The sequence below is a fragment of the Hydractinia symbiolongicarpus genome, chromosome 13 (genome assembly GCF_029227915.1).
Source record: "Hydractinia symbiolongicarpus strain clone_291-10 chromosome 13, HSymV2.1, whole genome shotgun sequence".
NCBI lineage: Eukaryota > Metazoa > Cnidaria > Hydrozoa > Anthoathecata > Hydractiniidae > Hydractinia > Hydractinia symbiolongicarpus.
The window spans coordinates 10,666,249-10,687,637 of record NC_079887.1 but is presented as its reverse complement, the minus strand read 5'-3'; the positions used below and the strand labels follow the sequence as shown (position 1 = coordinate 10,687,637).

General features: G+C 33.6%; 4 protein-coding genes across 4 annotated transcripts; 1 reads left to right on the top strand and 3 right to left on the bottom strand.

The window, feature by feature from the left end:
- Positions 1–5,854: 5,854 nt before the first annotated feature.
- On the bottom strand, positions 5,855–6,555 carry LOC130623060 (oncoprotein-induced transcript 3 protein-like). The gene is made up of 2 exons (XM_057438564.1): positions 6,522–6,555; positions 5,855–6,395 (listed from the first exon to the last, which is right to left on the bottom strand). The coding sequence occupies exons 1-2, from the start codon at positions 6,553–6,555 to the stop codon at positions 5,995–5,997; spliced, it is 435 nt and encodes a 144-aa protein (XP_057294547.1). The 3' UTR covers positions 5,855–5,994.
- Positions 6,556–7,356: 801 nt separating this feature from the next.
- Positions 7,357–8,618, bottom strand: LOC130623059 (regenerating islet-derived protein 4-like). Its single transcript, XM_057438563.1, has 3 exons — positions 8,107–8,618; positions 7,909–8,002; positions 7,357–7,622 (listed from the first exon to the last, which is right to left on the bottom strand). The coding sequence occupies exons 2-3, from the start codon at positions 7,982–7,984 to the stop codon at positions 7,357–7,359; spliced, it is 342 nt and encodes a 113-aa protein (XP_057294546.1). The 5' UTR covers positions 7,985–8,002; positions 8,107–8,618.
- A 3,672-nt stretch (positions 8,619–12,290) lies between these two features.
- On the top strand, positions 12,291–15,275 carry LOC130623516 (matrix metalloproteinase-C-like). The gene is made up of 6 exons (XM_057439002.1): positions 12,291–12,450; positions 12,809–13,055; positions 13,839–13,956; positions 14,157–14,293; positions 14,769–14,972; positions 15,138–15,275. The coding sequence occupies exons 1-6, from the start codon at positions 12,379–12,381 to the stop codon at positions 15,251–15,253; spliced, it is 894 nt and encodes a 297-aa protein (XP_057294985.1). The 5' UTR covers positions 12,291–12,378; the 3' UTR covers positions 15,254–15,275.
- Positions 15,276–16,539: 1,264 nt separating this feature from the next.
- Positions 16,540–19,377, bottom strand: LOC130623515 (nucleoside hydrolase-like). The gene is made up of 3 exons (XM_057439001.1): positions 19,138–19,377; positions 17,586–17,775; positions 16,540–17,076 (listed from the first exon to the last, which is right to left on the bottom strand). The coding sequence occupies exons 1-3, from the start codon at positions 19,346–19,348 to the stop codon at positions 16,566–16,568; spliced, it is 912 nt and encodes a 303-aa protein (XP_057294984.1). The 5' UTR covers positions 19,349–19,377; the 3' UTR covers positions 16,540–16,565.
- Positions 19,378–21,389: the final 2,012 nt, after the last annotated feature.

The window sequence follows — 21,389 nt, the reverse complement described above, 5'->3', positions numbered from 1 at the left end:
AGCAACAATGCTAAAGATGTATGTAATGTTACATGTCCGGGTTCGGATTTCTAGATTGTTTAAGTTTTCATAAGAATTTGTTTGCTTTTTGTTACTTCTTCAAACTTTTCGCAGGAAAAGTTACTATTTCTCCATGTTCAGAAAAATCGCTTTTGTCAATCTTCGTCAGCCAGGACATGAAGTTTGCATGGCATATAAATTATATGATTCCTTTAGAGGCCTTTCTGATTACAAGTGATTGAAGAAACTTTATGCCAACTGTAAGGATTAAATAGTAAAAGAAAATAATTCATCGAATTCACTTGGCAGCCGAAATAAAAGAGACATTAAATAGCAGGCGAAAAAAAGAGACACACCATTTCATTGCAGTTCGGTAATAGACAAATATAGACGTTCCTACTTGAGCAGCTCGTTCCTAGATGGGTACCTCAAACATTCGCCCAACAAAAAGAAAGACACTTTTTTTGCTTGCGAGAGTAATTTAAATTTAATTAATTTTGCTTAGTATGCAATTTCGCGGTGTTCTAAATTTACGTAAAATTTGCAAGCAACGGGCACGAAGTGACACCAAAATTCATAAGTTTGAATTCTGTGTGGTGACGAGACAACAAACAATGCATCATGAATCTTGTATTCTAAGTTCCAGAAAAAATCCATTTGTAAACATAACAAGGGCATAAAAGACGTCAACGGGTCATCAATTTTACGTTTACAATAGTGAAATAGCGAAATTTTAAAAAAAGCATTTCAATGTTTTTCTTACTTTTAATCACAAATATATATCGCTATATATTGCTATTACCCGTCTCGTGAAAGTATTATCTGTGTATTGATGTTATTAAGATGAGGGAGATAACAAAAGTAGTGTAATTGTCGCTTATTGAAATTATTTTGCTAACGCAGGCGTATGTGTCTGGTCATGACAATTAAACAATGCACCGTAGTGGTGTTTGTAATTGTATGTTTTGTTAACTGATTAAGAACTTGAAAAAAAAACAATTTATTTTCTCATGGCAATAGATCTTTATGTCAAGAACTTCAACCATCTTTTTATTACAATTGCATTTAAAAACACGGATACACTATTCTTAAAATTGCAAAAACAGAAGGAGCAATCACCTGACCGCCTATGATTATAGGTCCTTTTTTTCTCTCATAGCTTAGACGCTGCGTATTTTATCAATAACTACAGTTTCAAAGTCTATTTTTGACCTTATTAGGTCATTCCCCTTCACCTTTCCAGCTGTTATATTTCTTGTACCCGCCTATCTATCAATCATTTTGCTACTCTATCCGACTCATAAGAAAACTGTCAGTGTCCAAACATTGATAATTTGAGGGGCTTAGAGCTCATTTTAACAAATTATATAGGAGACCTATATGCTATGACAATACTAAAAGATTTGAGTTAGACAAAAAAATCATATTTTTCTGTCCTTTACTTCTCCAAGCTTTCCTTTCAAGTCTTTTTTTACCGGTTTGCAATTACTTGAACAATTTAGGATTCGTTAACATTTTTAGTTATTTTTGATAACGTTTTTTGTTTGATTTGATGAAACAAAAAGAAGAACAATGCGGTGCAAAGAGACAACATGCGAGAAGTTTCTATTCGGCGACAATAACTAATTTGATCCTCAATGATGAATAGCCTACGTAATTGGATGGATCCATGTATCACAATCCTATCATAAAACTGTTTGTACACAAAAGAGATCAAACAAAATTTATTTTTGTACAGGTCAACAAAAAGTGTAAGTGTAGGCAAATTTAAAAAAATACCCCATACAAACGATCAATTAACATATCAATTTAATTTGATGTTTAAAAAGATTGATCGTGTCAACCATCTTTCAGATTTTGTTTTTACACCTTCTTAAAACTAAACGTCTTTTTCTTCTTCTTTTTTTCATTGTTATTAAAGACTAGTTAATAGCCCGATGGTCGTTTTTCAGATTTTCGTTCGTTGTTTATATTTCACGCATCGGTATTAAGCATAAAGTACTTAAATTAAATTTCAGGCTATGTCCCAAACTTCCTAATAAAGATCAAGTTTATTATATGCCTGTTTCGAAACACATATAAATTAAATAAGTGTTCGGATCGTTTAAAAAAGTGTTCACGATATAAAAATATGTTTTTTCATAACGTTTGTACATTCTCATCTTTTTCGATATCGTCTGTTGCATAAGGTAAAGTCGTGCATCTAAATTTTTGTGAACTTAAAATAAACAATGTAAACAGATACACATTTCATCAACTTTAAATTTCCAAAAAATAAAAAGTTCAATTCAACTTAATTGTTTGCAAAATCCATTTTATAAATTCAAAGAGGAGAAGATAGTTTCGGGTGTATGGATCTCGGACAGTTAATTAAGGTGAATTCCCCGAAGATGTTACACTTCCTTTTACTTATTTAGGATTTATTAGAATTTAATAATTTAACATTAAAAAAAAACAAATTGTTACAATAGAAAAATATGTAATAACGATATGTAGGTAAACACCTTTGTAAAAGGATACTCACAAAAGACAGAAAGCTAGTCTTATCATTGAGAACCTGTTTGAATAATGTAATGCTTGGAAAGATTGCTCATGTTAAAAATATGTACGGACAAATAAAATAACATTATTTTAATTATTAAGAAGAGAGTTATAAATGTTGTGTTTATTATTCCAGATAAGAGGATCACGATGTGAAATTGAGAACTGACTGGTCTTAGTTTTCCTGTATGATTTTCTGTATGCAGACCGAGACCGAGTAAATTTCCTGTATGCAGACCGAGAAAGACTTGGCAGGAGGTTATAAGGACAGACTTGATACAGAGGAGGTTGAGTTTAGATCTAACACAGTCTAGATCAGACGTTAAGCCGAGAATAATGAATGATGATGATGATGATTGATAGTACTGACCAACTGACCTCGTTGAATATTTACTCTTTTTCTCCGTAAGCTTGACTAAACAATTTTCCATATTTGGTTATCAGAAATTATTGATGGTAAAATTTTCCTTTCAATTTATCAATAAAACATACGTTCTGGAGTATTTATCCGAAAAATATTTAATGTTTTATAGATTGTAATAAAGAACACCAACAGATTTTGAAACCTTGAGGCATACAGTTTTAATGTGTCTTCGCAAGGTAAGGTTCTCATCAAGTAAGTTCAAGAAATTTAGTTTCTGTTTAACTTGAGATTCTGATATCTCCGATTTTCAGTTCTGGTAATATCAAAAGTTATTGAAAGGTTGATAAATACACCCGCAGTTTATATTTTCTGTTTGAAAAGCTATTGCTCGGCATGTTAACTTCTAAAATGGTGCGTATTGAAATTAAAGTTCTCACATAAGACGGCTTAGATTGAAATGAAATTTTCAGAGGAAACCCTGAGTTTAAACCGGCGGACAGAATAAACAATATATCATTCACAAGCTTGTTTGCTAGCGCGACCATATATTACACTCGTAAAACACAGTCCTATGTTGACCACCAATACCATTCACTCTGAAAATGAAGAAGAGAAAGTGTTTTCAGCTTGAGCAAAATAGTAACTGGGTAAGTAATAAGCTGGACAAAACATCCAATACAGTCATCGGTATTAGCCAATATTTTTGTAATAATTATTGAATTGTCTTATCGTATTGTCACAATTCACTGATTCACCGTTACATTTTGCTCATTTGTCCCAAATTTAATCTGATCTGTTTCATCTCCTCAGATTAATCTTTAATCAACAATAAGAATGTCCATTGTTAACATTTGTATGTATATTGATCATCATGAAAGATATTTTTTCGCAAGTCATTTGTCTGAAATAGAAGCGATATGATTTGACTTTAAGACAAGATTTAAATACAAGATATAGTGATTATAAAAAGTTTTCAGTAACAGTGCATTTGGTGTTCCACCGATTACTTGAAATCTTGCAAAACATTTTTGTCAATCTTTATTTCAATATAAAAGGAAACATTTCAACCTTCAATTTTAACCTACATCTCATACACAACACGAGCCTCGAATATTTTAACAACAACAATAGAAACTTAACCGTTCTTTTATCATACCTCCTAAAATAGGTTTCTCTACCTATTTGGTTTGCAAATTTTTTTTTAAAAATTGAATATGGCGGAGCTATGCGTTGAGAAACAAGAAGTAAAGGTGAAATGTGTTTTTATCAAAAATAGAGAGATTCGGTTTGTTAAGCGAGCAGTTACATTGCAGTAAATTTGTATTTGTAATATGCATTTGCAAAATATACGCTTTGATTATTAAAAAAACCCAGCCAAGCCACTACTCCAAAACGCTATCCCAATTGGGGTACCCCACGTTTTTAATTAATCCGAAAATTATTATTTAGAGTTTGTCGTGGAAAACTTTTAGCCGGAGGAAACATTAGACACTGACTCTTAAGATTAGTCCCTTTTTCAGGGGCTTTTAGTCTTGCTAAGGTACCCAGTGCATACGTTAGTTAGGTTTTAGCAACTTTTTCTTCCGTTTTCCTTGGAAAATACACAACATCGTAAATCACTTTTAAAAATTAATCTTTCAACCTCAATATCTTTGCAGTCAAAGATACATGATCCTATAAATTTTCTTCATCAGCATTTTAAATTCTATACGATGAAGACCACAGGTATAAAAATTTCTAAAAAAAAATGTTTTGTGTTTTGGCGGGTCTTTGCTGACTCATTAACTCATCTCATTAACCATTTCTACCCTTATATCTCATTAACCGTTTTAAGCGCTACACAATAGACGCTACGTGAAAACAAGGTTCTAAATTTTTTGTGTGCGGATGGGCTGCTGACGTCATCAAAATTCAAATTACACTTCTTTTTCCATTGTTCTTCTACCTAAGTGAATTTTGCACGGGGTTTATCGACTATTTTTAATAAATAATTGATTCTATATTTCAAACCAGAAGATTAGATTTCAAAAGTCATTGCAGATGCGATTCAGATTGTTGCTAAAACAGCTGGCATTTAAACGCGTAAACTTGTTTAGCTGATTTATTGAATGATGCCAGAATAAAAATGTTCAAGCTCTGCGTTGGTTATATTAAAAGCTCTTTTTGGCTAATTCCCAGGTGGTAAAGATAATACAAACAAGTTACTTCACATTTCTTCCAGGTTTTATTACAAGCACGAGAACTAAAGTTTAAAGCAATAACTTTTTGACATGCATTATAATCGTGTTAATTGGGACTTTGTGGCTAAAAAATCGGACCTACTTAGCCAATTATTTAATTAACCCAACCAATTTATAAGTGGAACTTTGTCTAAAAAACGTTTTTAAAAGAAAATTGCGTTTAGGGAGAAGGGAACAAGCCTGTACCAACCACAATTTATTTAAAAATGTGTTTAAATTCCTTTTAAATGCAATGTGTTCTAATTTGTACTTTCTTTGTCTCTACATTGCATTGAAGTCACACTTAATGAAAGTTCTATGGTTGATAGGAGAAATTTTTCTCACTAAGTGAAAGTTCCAATTTAGCAAAGTATTTTTGTTTGAATTTAGTAAGATATTTCAACTGACCGAGAAATATGGTCCCAGTTAGCAATCGTTTAACTGACCCAGTATACGCTAGTCTATTTTGCTATCTTACAACCTTTCCAGTAGCTGTGCACGAAATTTATTTTGTCATAACAAGTATGTTACCGTGTTTTGACTCAGATCTAAATGGTGGGATAGTACAGACTTAGTTTAACAGATACATTTTGCACGGTCGTTTCACGTTTAGCAAATGAGAATACCTACTAAAGTTAGAAGGTAAAAATAAAACAAATTACTTTTTTGGTATTGTTATTGTTGGCATGGAGAGATATGAAAAAGAGGTCTGTTAAAGTAGCTGACAGAACTTATTAAGAAAAAAAGTTAAACACTAAAAAATCTCTTAGAATAGATAAATAATTCGCAAAATTATTTATTTCTAGAATAAGTAGAAAATAAAAGACCTATATAATAACTACAACAACAATAATGTAAAGAATATTTCATTTATGTTGTCAAACATATTCCAAATTGGCATGACCAATATGGAATATTAACAAAACGATAGGTGTAAAAATTTCCACAATTTCGCACAAGAACTTCTCCGTGTTTGTCTCCACAATAGTGTTTGTAATACCGAAGGTTTTGTGACACAATATCATCATCTACTTCAGGGTGAGGACCCTGCAACCAACCAGGGCTTCTTGTTCCACAATGATTTGGAGCGTTAATCCAGTTGCTTAGTATCTTTGTGCCAATTCCAACATCAAATCTATGCCAGCCGTATTTCAAATTTCTAGCATCGCATGAACTTTGATTAGTTTGGTCGTTACTGTTGTTATCCAGCTCGTATAGCCTCCATGATTCTTGATGCAGTGTGTAGTTATAGCATTCGGTAATGGTTAATACTAAAAAACAGAAATTAAGTCGGATAAAGTAATCCGATAGACAGTAGAACCCAACACGTAGTTTAAAGCTGAAGATATTTTCCGCCTTTCATGGTATTTGGAAATACACAGAGTAACGCATGTTACTGGTGTTACTAATTCCAGTTAGGTGTGTTCTCATTTGAAGATGTTTAAATAAAAAGTCAACACTGTTGACAATCGTTTTGACTGAAATGTATTTTATTTATGTCAGCTCAGCCCTGTAATGATAACTGTATTTTATGACTTTTACTACTTCCTGCAAACAAGCGAATCTTTAGAGCGAATCTTTAGATGCATGAAAATGTCTGGAATGGAAGTATGTCTACAATGAGCGAACTCCGTGGATTTTTTCACGGGCTAACATCTAGCTTTTATGAAGTAGCTGTATTCTGTCTTCAATATGGCTGCTTATAGTTCTTCAAGTAAAATATGCATCACTGGGTTAGCAAAACGCTACATCTGGTGCGTAACGACAAGGATCCTGGTTAGTTCTATATAATATTAAACAAATAGTGTCTTAATTTTAAGCAAGTACTTACAGTCAATATCGCATCTTTTCCCTCCAAAACCTGTTGGACAAATACACTGGTATTGATTGGTTCCTGTTTGTATGCAAGAACCTTCATTTAAGCATAAGTGAGCACAAGATCTTTCTTTTAAATTTGCACCTTAAAAAACAGCCAATGAAAAGGTGACAATGAGAAAAAGGTTTTTTTAATGTTAACCACGCTCTGCCAGCTTTTAAGAAACGCGAAAGGTCATGTGGTTTTCGCAACTATTAAACACAAATGTAAATATTAACACTGGTATAGAAAAGCACTTTGGCGATACCTTTTTCGCATTGGATATTTGCACATTCTGTACATGATACATCATCCCAGCCAGCAACATTACTTGTTCCATCTACAACAGCACAATTCTCTTGCGCACTTCCGTTTGATTAATTTGGTAACCACTTTTGATACGCAGACATTGATCCACTACTCCATGTCCATTTTCCTTTACTTTGAACATCTGTTAATCCAATCCATGTCTTATTAGAGGCGGAAGTTTGTTCTAAGAAGTACGCTTCCGCAGATCCTTCGACGGTAGGTAGTGCTGCAGAGATGCTGTTACATTGTTGTTCGGCTGTATTGTATGCCTGACAACCATCCATTGGTTTGTAACAGTTCCCCTTTACATAAGTCCAACCAGGTTCACATAATGCTAAAATACACAAGCTTGGTAAATTCTAATTTGTGAGAAATTTGATTGAAACTAATTAAATAACACATAAAGGAAGGGAACATATGATTACATATTTCCAATTGCGACAAAGTGAAGTTTGTATATAAATACAACATTGTTTTGAAACTGGTACTATTAAATAAATCTCAAATTTTAAAGTTGTGCAAGGAACAATCGAAGCATTCCGTTTTCATCTAAAGCAAATTTAAGGTTATGAAGATTACAAAAGTACGAGGAAGTACAGGTAAAAAAAAAAAGGAATTACCTGGAATAACTGTGTACGATACTTTAACTTGTTCAGTAAATTGATTGTTTTGGATTGCTTTGTAACAGAATTTCATGTAAACTGTACCAGTGTACTAGAGAAAGCAAGTGATAACAGTCAAATACATAAGCAAAGGTTGCATAAGAACCTTGTTGATGGCTGTAACACAGTATAGCTGCATGTACGAATTAACCCTACCTCTATCCAAGCTGCAACATCATTGTTGGAGTAGATAGACGATGAAGAAGTGGGTGTGGTAGCTGATATAATCACAGTAGGGTTAGCTAGTGTTGGGAAGTTCTTGTTGTATTCCACTTTCTAAACAATGAAAAGTGCGTCATGTGATTGAGTGTGCATAAAGTTGCAAAGAAAACAAGAGCTAGCTATTATTAAACCAGATGTTAGTTATTATTCCAAACTTCCGACTTGCAGTTTGATTTGCTTAAAGGTTTCCTCGAGCTACAGATGTTGTTTGAACGGCTGCCAAAGTTTTAAAAATTATTAAAAATCCCTTCAAAGAATTCTGATTTCACCACTAATTAATGGATTTATTGCCAATTTTTTACTTCATACACAGCCTAAAAAATGCTCGGTTTAAAGTTAGGGAAAGAGGATCTCTTCCATAAAAGAAAAGAAAATAAAGAAAAGAATTATGTTAGAGAACACAAAAATACATGTCGCAATCGATTGAAACTCGGTATAGCAATGTACTTTTAAAGCCGTAACCAAAAATAATTTCCCCCTTGCATTTAATATAGCTGGTACAAAAATTGTTTCGAAATTTTGCAGGTTTTAATAGAGTTGCTCATAAAAGTATTGGTGATAAATTGTTTGCTTAAGTGTATACAAATTGTAATTTTTTTTCTTTTGATTTCAATATTTATATAATGTGTGTATGGTGCTCAAAGCAGTCTCTCTATAAGGATAATACCAAAATAGTAGCTGATTGCCACTTTGTGTAACGGATGCACGAAATAGCGATGCTGGAAATAAATACGATAGGCGAAAGGTTAAAGGCCAACAGACTCGTTGATTCTTTCACAGGCTTACGAGCATATTAACGTAACGCATAAGTTTAATCAAGTGTTAGTTAAATTTTGTTAAAAAATCGTTAGAAAAATTTTGCCATCCAGGTCTTACCTTACAGAAGACCGGCATAGAGTCTCCAATAAGACGTCTTGGAAATGTGATCCCATCAGTCTCAGTGATAAAAGGAGGTGAAGTTCTGTGAATAGCTGTCCAATATATTTTCTGTTTAAAAAGCTATTGCTCGGCATGTTAACTTCTAAAATGATGCGTATTGAAATTAAAGTTCTCACATAAGACAGCTTTACTTCTAAAATGGTGCGAAAATGAAGAAGAGAAAGTGTTTTCAGCTTGAGCATAGAACAATAGCAAGTGGGTAAGTAGTAAGCAATACAAGTGCTTTGCCAAAAAACATTCATTACGATACAGTGTCTGTCTTTTCCCCCACCTTACTCTTCCATTTCTCATTTTTCCCAAATTTAGTTAAAGAGAATAACCCCTGGATCTCTTGAATCCTTCTAAATGGACAAAGAAACAATTCTAAATGTATAAATTATTATTTTTGATTTGTTGCCGAATTAAGACTGTGTTTTGAACATTGGTGAAAATGTGATAAATATCCTGCCTCGAATGCAGGGCTCTTTGTGTCTTTATTATACCGGTGGTCCTTAGGTCAAGGTTGAGAAATGCTATCAGGGAGATGAGAAGTTTTGAAGACAGACCTGGAATCAAACAAGTAGGCGAATTAGAATTTTTGAAATAGGCCACTGACGTAATGTTTTGTGTTCAGAATAAACACAATTCATTCCTGTAGGCACAAATTTAAACAAGAGACCACTAAGTCAACTAAATCTGTTTAAAAAACAAAATATTTTCTTAAAAATAGTAAAATATGGTTTTAAAAAAAAATAAAAACTTTAGTTCCTTTGGATCTTATGGCTTAAACAAATCCTTATAAATTCCAACAATAGCCAGTTTTCCCCATATGGTCCTGCTTTTTAACAACGTTCCAAAATCCGCAAAGCTTTGCAAACTTTTGTGAAACTAGCAAGTCATCGCTATTAGCTAGCACTTTTGAATTATTAGTGAATTGTCTCATCTTATGGACACAATCCACTGATGACGTTGTATTTTGCTTATCTGTCCAAAATTTAATCTGATCCGTTTACCTCCGACTAATCAGTTTTTCTTTCCACAGATTAATCTTTAATCACCAACAATAAGAATGTCCATTGTTAACATTTGCTTGTATTTATTGATCATCATGAAAGATATTTTTTTGCAAGTCATTTGTCTGGAATAGAAGCGATATGATTTGACTATAAGATTTGCAAAAGAGATATGGTGATCACAAAAAGTTTTCAGTGACAGTGCATTTTTTGTAACACGAATACTTGAAGTAAATTCCAAAACCTTTTTGTCACTCTTTATTTCAATGTAAATGGAAACTTCAGTTTCTATAAACTTTTTTTATACAATAAGCTACATTTATAGACAACATGAGTCTCGTATATTCTAACAACACTAATACGGAATTTTAACCCTAATTTTATTTTATTTTATTTTATCCGAAGTAATGTTTCCACCTCTATCTGTTTATTTTTATAGCCCTTGTTTTGTTTTTACATTTTATCGGAGCTGGATATAACATAGATTTACATAAAGAGACATTTCTTTTGATTTAAATATACTTGTCCTGGACGTATTAAAGGTGAAATGGGCAAATATGAAAACAGTGAAAGTGTCTGAAAGAATTAAAAAAGTTTTTTGGAAAAAAATGATGCCATCAGCATAAATTAATTGACGTCAGCATTAAGTCAAATCACTTCTTTTTTGGTTAGCTACTGTGCCAAATTACATAGCCATAGACAGCGTTTGTCCTTTCTGAATTTAAGTGGTAGTCTTAAAATTATCACCCTTCCCCCGGTCACTTTTATGTGATTCCGAGCAAAATGCTCACCTCTGTGTTGTCCCAAATAGGTTTTTAAAAAGGGTAATAACTTAGGAAATAACTTAGGAAACATTTCGCATTCACGTGCAAACCAATCCCGTTAATTCATAATGGTAACTGTCCCAAAAACATGTTCTGAGAAAATAGTAAGATTGAAGGTAACCTAAACTTTTTAGGTAGTCAGAGGAAGTTTTAGTCACCAATAGTTAGCCGCTTTCCACAACTAAAGCTGGATATTTTCTTTTGTTATCTTTTCTTAATTGGCAAGAGGCATCTCGTCTGCAAATTATTTTTTAAAAACTAAATATGGCGGAGCTATGCGTTGAGAAACAAAAAATAAAATAGAGAATAAAATAGGGAAGTTCGGTTTGTTAAGCGAGGTAAAAGTTGTTGTGTTGCACTAAAGCTGAACCCTAATGTATATTTACAAAATATACGCTTCGCAAACAAAAAAACATAACCTAACCGCTACCCCGAAACGCTGGAATACTCTATGTTTTCTATTAACCCGAAAATTATAATTAGGAGTTTGCCGTAGAAAACGTTTAGCCGAAGGAAACATACACCGACTCTCAAGATTAGTCACTTCTTCCCGGGCTTTTAGTTCTACTAAGGACAGCGCATACTGAAGTTAGGTTTTAGCAACTTTTTCATCCTTTTTCCTTGTAAATCACATTTAAATACCAATCGTGTGCTAGATAAAATCCAAAAACAAAAGCTATAGAGTTTTCTTATAAAACCACAACTGACATATTATGGGCTGTAATCTGACGAATCTGTGTTATAATCGTTTCATTTTGTCTCTGCTTCTTTTTGTCTAAGACATTTTAAATTAAACCCGTTGTTGTCAAGAAGAAATCGACATTGCGCGGGAACAAATAAGCGCGAATAATTTTATCTGCCCAATCAGACAATTATTGCATGTGGAAAGAATTTTGAGAGAAACCTTCGCAATGTTAAAAAAAGCTGGTAATAATCTTTTCTTTTTCTTCTGATTTCCTCTTATACAAAAAATACGAGGTCACAGGTATGAAAGTTAAATGATCAAAATAGTTTGGATAACTGAGTTTAAATCGAACGTTAATTAAAATTTATCGAAATTATTTACAATTTAAACACATTATTTAAACACATTGCTGAAAATCACGAAAATGCGTTTATTTCTATTGTTATTATTTGCAAAATTGTTTTTTAGATACAAACATAACTAAAAAAACAACAAAAAATTAAAAAAATATTTTAATTTAACGTGAATATAATTTGTTTAGCGTGGTATCCTGAATCAACAAAAACATTCGAAACGGGTTACAAATAATCAAATTAGCCATTTTTTATTACTAATCTGTTGACACAGAATATTCACTAATTACATTTAAAGACAAAAAAAATTCTACATCTTATATTTATATTTCGTTTCCAGCTCTAATTTTACTAATATATACCACGAAATTTAACACTTAGTTATTTTCAGATAAAACGGTACCTGGAAGATAATGGCTATCTTCAAAGTAGTTTTTGTTGTTGCGTTGGTCGCCATCTTTGACGTCAAAGGAGATGATGCAAAGGTGATTTGTCTACTTTGATATCAGGAGTTTGTGCAGTTAAAAAGTTTCGCGGGTTCTTCCTGCGAAAGTATCTTCCTGTAAAAATTCAAAATTACATTAGGGTTTTAAGAGCAAAATTTAATTCCGTGTATCCACGATATTATGTTGCAAATTGTCAAATATTATGTGTTTATTTTATTTTCATATATTTTGTTATCATTATCATTATTAATTTATAAACCGAGAAATTTTAAAACATAATTTTGTCTTTTTATAATAGTTGCGTCCCAGCTTTACTTCGTAACCCCTGTCATGTAATTTACTATTATTTGTCCACGGAGTAACGACTTCAAAGTACTATCCGCTGTGTCTACTTTAGGATTATCTGACCAAATATGGTTATTACAATCCATTTGCATTCGATGGTGGAGACGGCATGGCAACTGCTATTAAACAATTCCAAACATTCCATCAATTACCAGTTACAGGAGTGTTGGACACTGCAACCAAAGATGAGATGTCGAAGCCACGTTGCGGTATGTCTGACGTTGTCAGTACCAACGCTTATTTCGCAACACGAGGGAAATGGAGAACTACCCAGTTGACGTATTATTTCGAGAATACAGGTAAATAAATAAACTTAGGTACCAGTGCTCTCTATATACATACACTATCTTATAACAATCCGAACTTAAATCGTACATCTTGCCAAAAAACAAGTTAAACTCCATCCTCGTCCCAGGCCATCGGGGCGTCGATCGTCTTATTGCCATCCCGATGTCAGAAAAAATACAAGATACCGTGGGGACGAGGTTGGTTGAACCCAGTTCAAATAGTTTAAATGTTTATCTCAAGAAACTGTTAATTTCTTCGAAAACACCTTACTAGTTTCCGAGATTTAGATCGTTCTGCTAATTATGCGAAAATACGACATCATAAGTTTAAAGCTGGGAAACAATTGCTGACATGAATGATAAGTAAATATTTATGTAAATATGTTCACGATACTGGACAAACTGAAATATCTTGATAAAGCAGGCCTATCATTTATATCAAATACATGATGCCATGCATAATTAGCATAATTAGCAGGCAAAACTTTTGAGTCTAAAATCTTCGTGAGCAAAAATGTTTTTTCACAAAAATAAGAATATTCATCCTAGACTTCGTTTTCAGCTTCTTTATATGATAATAACTTGTTTTGCGGATGGTTTGAGATCATGAAAGTTCCAGTTAGCCGGTGTTGGAGTTACCGGGAGTTAACTGATGTCCCTGAGAAGAGCTATTTTTGTACGACTATTAAATTCTGCGGATTAAAAAACCGGACACGCAATACTCACAACGTATGATAAGACAGTACATTTCCTCGTTTTTGTTTTGCGTAAAAGCGACGTGCTTATATTTTTTAGGACGCGATTTGGCCATGAATGTTGTCAAGAATGAAATTAAGAAGGCTTTTGATATGTGGGCTGCAGTGACACCGTTAACATTCCGAGAAGTTTCATCACGTGGACACATTAACATTGGGTAAAAAGAAGTATTAACTTGCAGTGTTTACTCCAATTTCGTTTCGTTTGTTCCATTTTAACTAAAAAAATTAAAATGGTAGAAGCGACCGACTCCATAAAAAGTTAGAAGACATGAACCACTTAGTTTCCATTCTTTCCACAGCTCTGTTCTTCTCTTATTAAACAATTTAGTTCTAATTGGATCCTTTTTATTTATAGTTGGTATGTCGGTAACCATGGTGATAATGGTCCATTTGAAAGAAGACGTGGAGGTGTTTTGGCGCATGCGTATTTCCCAGAAAATGGTCGTCTACATTTTGATGAGTATGAAGATTGGGCAGTCAATGGAAACCGAGGTACAGTGTTGAAAAACAGTGGCGAAGTTCTGAAGGGTTACATTTTCATAGCATAGGCGATAATAAAAGTGGTGCACATAGCTCAGTTACCCGCAGTCTCGCTAAGCTATGATATCGCTATACTAGCTACCTAAAGTGTATTAGCTTTTGCGCGGTTTTAACTTTTGCGATAAACACCAATATTCCCGACTTAAGTTGTGATCTGATCAGTGACAAAACCATTGGTTAATATAGTTGCAAACTTTTTGGTGGTTGACAAATCGTCGTATTTTTTTTGCTGATAACGCGTGTGTTAAAAACTGGTGGCGGTACGCCCTTTTATCAAGGATTTTAGTTTACTCAATCTAGCTCAAGATCAGCTTAACAGACTGATCGTCCCTGAAAAACCAATGATAGCAGATCCAACCGAACTTGAAATAACAAAAAATACCAATTAAAAAAAATAGTATTTTGATTATCTTTTTCGTTTTTATAGGTACTGATCTACTTTGGGTAGCTGTGCATGAGATTGGACACGCCCTGGGTTTACAACATTCACGTGTTAGCGGAACAATCATGTGGCCTACGTATTATGGCTACAAAGCTGGTTTGAAACTTCACCAAGATGATATCAGTGGTATCCAAAGTTTGTACGGCAGAGGAACAGGAGGCACCGGAACAGGAGGCACTGGAACAGGAGGTTGGACTTATTTAGAATTCTACAAAGAATTTTCTAGTTACTTTGAGTTTTGATTACCGTACCGTAACTAACTAATTATTCATCCTGAGCGCTTATTAAAATCTTCACTTCTATGGCGTGTGTTTACCAACGTTGGACATAGCATACAGTTATCTTTCTTTTTAGGAGGTAACTGCAATAATAATCATAATAGATGCGAAGAATGGGCAAATCGTGGCGAGTGTCGTATCAATCCAAGATGGATGTTAGTAAACTGTAAGAAAAGTTGTAGACAATGTTAAAACAGATCCTGTCGGTTTACAATAGGAATTCTTTAATTCTTTCGCCCCTTCTTATTTCCATGACGCTTTTCGCAATTAGCTAACTTGCCTTATCAATCTGCATTATTTTACCAGAAAAAAAAAGATGAACACGATTAAAAACATAGATAACCAATTTAAAGGTTCCGGAATAAAGTAACCAATTTTACACACTTTGAAGGAGAACTGTAAGGCTCGTGCAGATGTTTACTTCTGAAGTTAATTCAAAATGTCTTGTGATATTTTAATAGAAAACAAAACAAGAAATGAATTTCGCGATTTTCGACCTTTTTAAAATTTAATCTCGCGAAATCGTTCAGGATTTCGATTCTCGAATTTAATTCGGAGGTAAATTTTTTTTTAAAAAACCATACACAAAAGTGGAGCAAATGGCGGTGAATAAATTGTTGAACACTGTGAAGATAAAGACAACATGTAAAATCATCTTATATATCACGCATGACATGCAAATATAACTTAAATGACAAAAAAATTCCCTTATTTTTTATCCAAAATTCAATAAATCAAGTTTTCTGATAAAATTAACTTAACTTTTTTTGCATTAGCTAGCTAGATTATTTATAAACAGGTTGTCTGTACAGTTGTCACCGCTTTGTTGCCGTGGTAGATTTAGACAACTGCGCCTACATGAAACCGCCGAGGTTGCAGGGGCGCTGTCTGCTAATTAATTTAATGATAGGCAGTGGCCTAACTTACCGCCTTTCTTAACGCGATGCTTAACAAGTGACTAGGGTCGCTCAAGATAATGCCTCTGTAAGCGCAGCAGATTTATGTAGACGCAGTTGTCCAAATCCGCCACGGTACCTTTTACTTTCATTGCTCCGGTCAAACATAAAATTCGCATTATGATTTTGTTGGCGTTAAGCGAGCGCATGACGATCAAAATACTTTTTGCGATGTAATTTTGTTTTCCGCTAAACAAACGATAAAAGAAAACTACCATATCTATCGAAAACATCTTTCGTCGTTTTTGTCAGATGAATAATTCTATCTTGCGAAAATGTTTATCTATTTTCAAATTACTTCTAACTTTCCGAAGAAGATGAAAAAATGTTTATAGGTAAGGAAGGAGCATTTATGTTTTCTACAACAAGGACAATTTTTCGATAGTACGACGAAAAATTCCATTTATTTCTCAAAATTTAATTTAAAAGAAAATCTTTTGTGGGACGTAGAAAACTTGTATCTCGATTATAGGGAGATTGCCCTGTCAATTCACATATTTCATACATATACAAAAAAATAAATACTAGAAATATTAATACTCATATTCTCATTTAACTGATTCCAAAAACAACTTCTGGTACAGCTCAATATCAATTTCATCAACAATAAAAACATTGCATTGTTTCGACTCACCCACCTGTCGAAATTCGGGCTCCCAATCAATGACCACCAGTCCCTTTGTAAACGAACCATGCATTTCCACAGTGGCGTATACTTCGTGCTTTTTTCGAATAACCTCGCGATTGGTTGCCACAGCAACAGCCAACGCATCGCAAAAACTGCGTTGCGTTGCAGGTACAACTTCATTCATGAATTTCGATTGCTTATTGTCATGGCTACGATATTCCTCCAAGTGACTAAGTTCAAGAAAAGGCTGTTTTGACAGTTCCCACGTGACTAAAAATTTAGGACACGTGAATTCTTCCATGACAATATGAGCTGCAACAGGATCGACAAAGAAGTTAAATTCGGCAGACATTGTGATATTTCCAACTCCTTTGTAATTTCCTCCCATAATAATAAGTTCTTTCAGATCGCCTGGTAGGTTTTTGTTAATCCTAAAAAAAATGTTTTTTAAAAATCCTGACGCACTTAGAGTAAAGAGGACCAGTGTGTACTCAAGCTTTGACTATGTTCTTAGGATCCTGCTATGTACCAGAATCAAAATATAAATGAAATGTGAAACATGTACCCGAAATCAATTTATGTGCCCAGCTATGTTACCAAGACCCAATTAAATACCTAGGATCAAATAATGTACCCATATAAAATTACGTACCCATGGTCAAATTATGTACTCGGGACTAAATAGGTACTTAAACCAAGGATACAAAAATACAAAATTTAGTTAATTATTATGTAGCTACTTGATTCCATCTTCATCAAGTTAAACAATTTCTGAATGGGTATTTCAATCAGCTTTTGCGAAATTAAAAGAAATCAAAAATGTATTTTGTTAATCGAAATAAAAAAACTAAAACTTTTTACAAGACAAGCAAATAGAACTTATAAAAACCAATTCTTTACTGTGGCTCACCAAGACAGAATATTCACAACAACATCTCACCTCAACGCTAGAGCTAAATTAGTTAGTGGACCTAACGCAATTAAGGTGATTTCTCCTTTATGTTGATGGGCTAGACGGTTCATTGCAATCGAAGCATTTTCTTCTTGTAGTGGTGTCGCATTTGGAGTGGAGCATTTGACGTTTCCCAACCCGTCGTCACCGTGCCAATATGTTCCATCGTGTGAGCAAGCTAAAAATATGTCGAATTACAATTTCCTGCCTCCGTCCAACCACATTGAAATACTAGCTCAATTTTGTATTTATATGGGGTTCAGGTTACTAAGAATTGTGTACAATAATACAGAATGTACAAAAAATTGCTTTCGAACGTCATAAAACTGCAATAGAAAGAAATATCGTTTAAATCTTATAAACAGAAAAAACTTTTCTGAGTTTTCCAAATAGAGCATGTACAGTATGAAATGAACTCTCACTTTTCGAGATTTTTTATTTTGAAAGAGTTCCGGTCTTACCTTTCTTAATGTCTCTTGTCGTCATCCAACTTTTGTCAGAAATATTCGATGGAAGAAAGCTTCGCGGTTTCGCTGGGTTTTTTCTCAAATCGCGAAATTTTTTTTTTCTGCAAAAATTCTTGACAAAAACTAAGTCATGCATTAAACATTTTGCGGATCCCAAAATTACTATTGAGCAGCAAATCCATTGGCCAGCATAAAAATACATTAGCCAGCATAAAAATTCATTGGCCAGCATAAAAATTCATTGGCCAGCATAAAAATTCATTGGCCAGCATAAAAATTCATTGACCAGCATAAAAATACATTAGCCAGCATAAAAATTCATTGGCGAGCATAAAAATTCATTGGCCAGCATAAAAATTCATTGGCTAGCATAAAAATTCATTGGCCAGCATAAAAATTCATTGGCGAGCATAAAAATTCATTGGCTAGCATAAAAATTCATTGGCCAGCATAAAAATTCATTGGCGAGCATAAAAATACATTAGCCAGCATAAAAATTCATTGGCGAGCATAAAAATTCATTGGCCAGCATAAAAATTCATTGGCTAGCATAAAAATTCATTGGCCAGCATAACAATTCATTGGCGAGCATAAAAATTCATTGGCCAGCATAAAAATTCATTGGCCAGCATAAAAATTCATTGGCTAGCATAAAAATTCATTGGCCAGCATAAAAATTCATTGGCCAGCATAAAAATTCTTTTACTTAAGGTTTTGGATTCCAGGGCTGCATACTCTCATGAAAAAATAGTCTATGAAACTATTTCAACCTCTTCAGGTTTTCGACTGTATCATAATTCTTTAACAACAAAACGGTCATTTCTCGATTAATAAACGAGTGCTAAAATCGCTCATCTTACGTATAATATAACAAACTAGTTCTCAGCCCGAGGAAAAATCCACGGATTTACCGCCCTTCAGACTTATTTTCCGCATCGATATTTCGTGCATCCGTAGCACAAAGTGGCGATCGGCTACCAGTATATCAAAGTATATCAGTAGCAGTATATCAAAGCCAGGGTTATCAAAGCTAAACAAAAACATGAAATAAAAAAATTAAACCACAAACTTACCAACCAATGGGGAATACGCCCCTTTAAAAACTGGTATATCCTTTCGATCGAAAGCTTCTAAAATCTTCAACGTGTTAATAGTTGATTTTTCCACATCGACATTTCCATTGACTGTTGTGATGCCTACAACTTCGATATCCTTCCGGGAAATCACCATCCCTATGGCAACAGCATCATCTATGCCAGGATCTGTATCGATAATCACCTTCATAATTTTACTATAGTTTTTAAAGAAAACATATTGGATAACAACCTTGTTTCCATATCTTTATGATTTTGTTACAAAGAGCAAGAAAACAAAATCGCTTTCTTTTTTATACATGTAAATACATGACATATTTATAGAAGATTATAAAGTCAGGAATGAAGGTGATTGATTAGTACAGCATATTATGAAAAGTTATTGTAAAATGGAAAACATAGGTGACGAATTTAACCGTAACAGCTCACTCCATAACCTCTCGTTAAAACTTCAACTTATTCCAGTGAAAAAAGGCCGCGACCGGTACTCGGATTAAAAAAACACGTGTGCGAAATAACGTGTGCCAAAATAAACAATCGCCCCAAAATTGCCAAAAATTAAACAATTACCAAACAATTTGTTTGGGACGAAGTACAAAAAATCAAATGGTTATATATATAAATCAAAAGGTAAATAAAAAGGTATATATAGTTAATGTTTTCTGCCTAGGTTAAACATCAACATAGCTATCTGGTTTGGTTTCAACAATGATAGGGCCCCTGTTATTAGAAACCACCATATTTTAATGTTACGATATCTTGCAGAAGTCTGTTTCCACAAGTAACCTCACTAGAAAAAACCAAATTGAAGCGTCCTTACGATAAAGTAAGTTACAATAGCATTCTTAACCTGCCCGCAAAATAGTTAGCGGGCGGTACAGGATTCAAAACGGGCTGACAACACTACAATTAAAGTGCAAAGTACTTAAGCCTGCAACTTTATGATCACAAATGCAATGCTCTACTACTAAACCATCCACCATCTACTACTAAACCAACTACTTATTCTTCGAAAACGCGTTAGAACACTGGCTTGGTCAATAAATTACTTTAACAATGACCAAGTAATAAAAACTCACATCGTGACTAAAATACGAAAAGTGAAACAACAAACATATTTACTACTTTGTGAAAAAACACGATATGTGGTGAACTCCATTCTACTTACAAAAACAAATGTGAAGTGCTGCTTTGTAGAACGTTGTTGAAATATGTCATGCGTAACCTAGCGGATTTGAAATTCGTCAACAATTTAAACATTGAAGATAACTCAACAATAACAAAATTTGAAGCAAATGTTTTTTAGTTTATAACTATCATTACTGCTGTAAATAAACACAATATTTAAATAAAACCACGAGTTTAAAATTTGTCAAAAATAAAAACAAAATGCGAATATTCTTAATGTACTGTAGATTTACCATGTAAAAATATGAACAACTTACGCGGAGTAACATCTTTTAAAAAAAAACTTGTACAAGTAAAATCGATTTACATTACTAAAATCTCCATATAATACATAATTACACGGTCGAAAAATTTTAAAACAAAAGAATCGTGTCATACCATTGGTTATACCACAACAGAATAAAGTAATTTCTTTTTCTCAATTTGATTGTTTAGAGCGGAATTTTTTACCGATAAATTATTAGCTGTCCAGTGACAATAGCGTCGTTTCTAATTCATGTCGGTACACGGCATTAGCGAATACTGACGTGTTAAGTAACAGGCTGGCAAATAAAAAAAGTTGAATTAAATGGCTGTAGAGACCTTCTGAGGCTCCTTTGCATAAAGCGCTTACGACCACATCTCCCATTGTTCAAACGTCGGCATTTAACATGCTTAGTGTCCATCACATTAAGGATTTCTTAAATTTTTATTAAGTTGTTGGGAAAGTTAAAAAAATGCAACTGAACTGCGAAAATACAGGGTCGCTAGGAGTAAAAGAAAACGCAAGAACACTATGGTGATCAAAAGACTCTTCTATCGGAGAAATTTGATCAATTAAACAAAGTGGAAATAAAGCAGAAGGACGCGGAAAAGGTGGTAGAGAATTTAAGTCGAATTTTCAACGTTATGAAGGACTTTATGAACTTGGCTAAAACACGCCATATTTCGAATAAGTTTTACTATGGCGACGGCCTAGACAAGATCTACGAACCATTGGGGATGGAAGAGTAGCAACACTAACAACGCTGGCTCTCATTACAATGTGTTTTCAAAAGAAAATT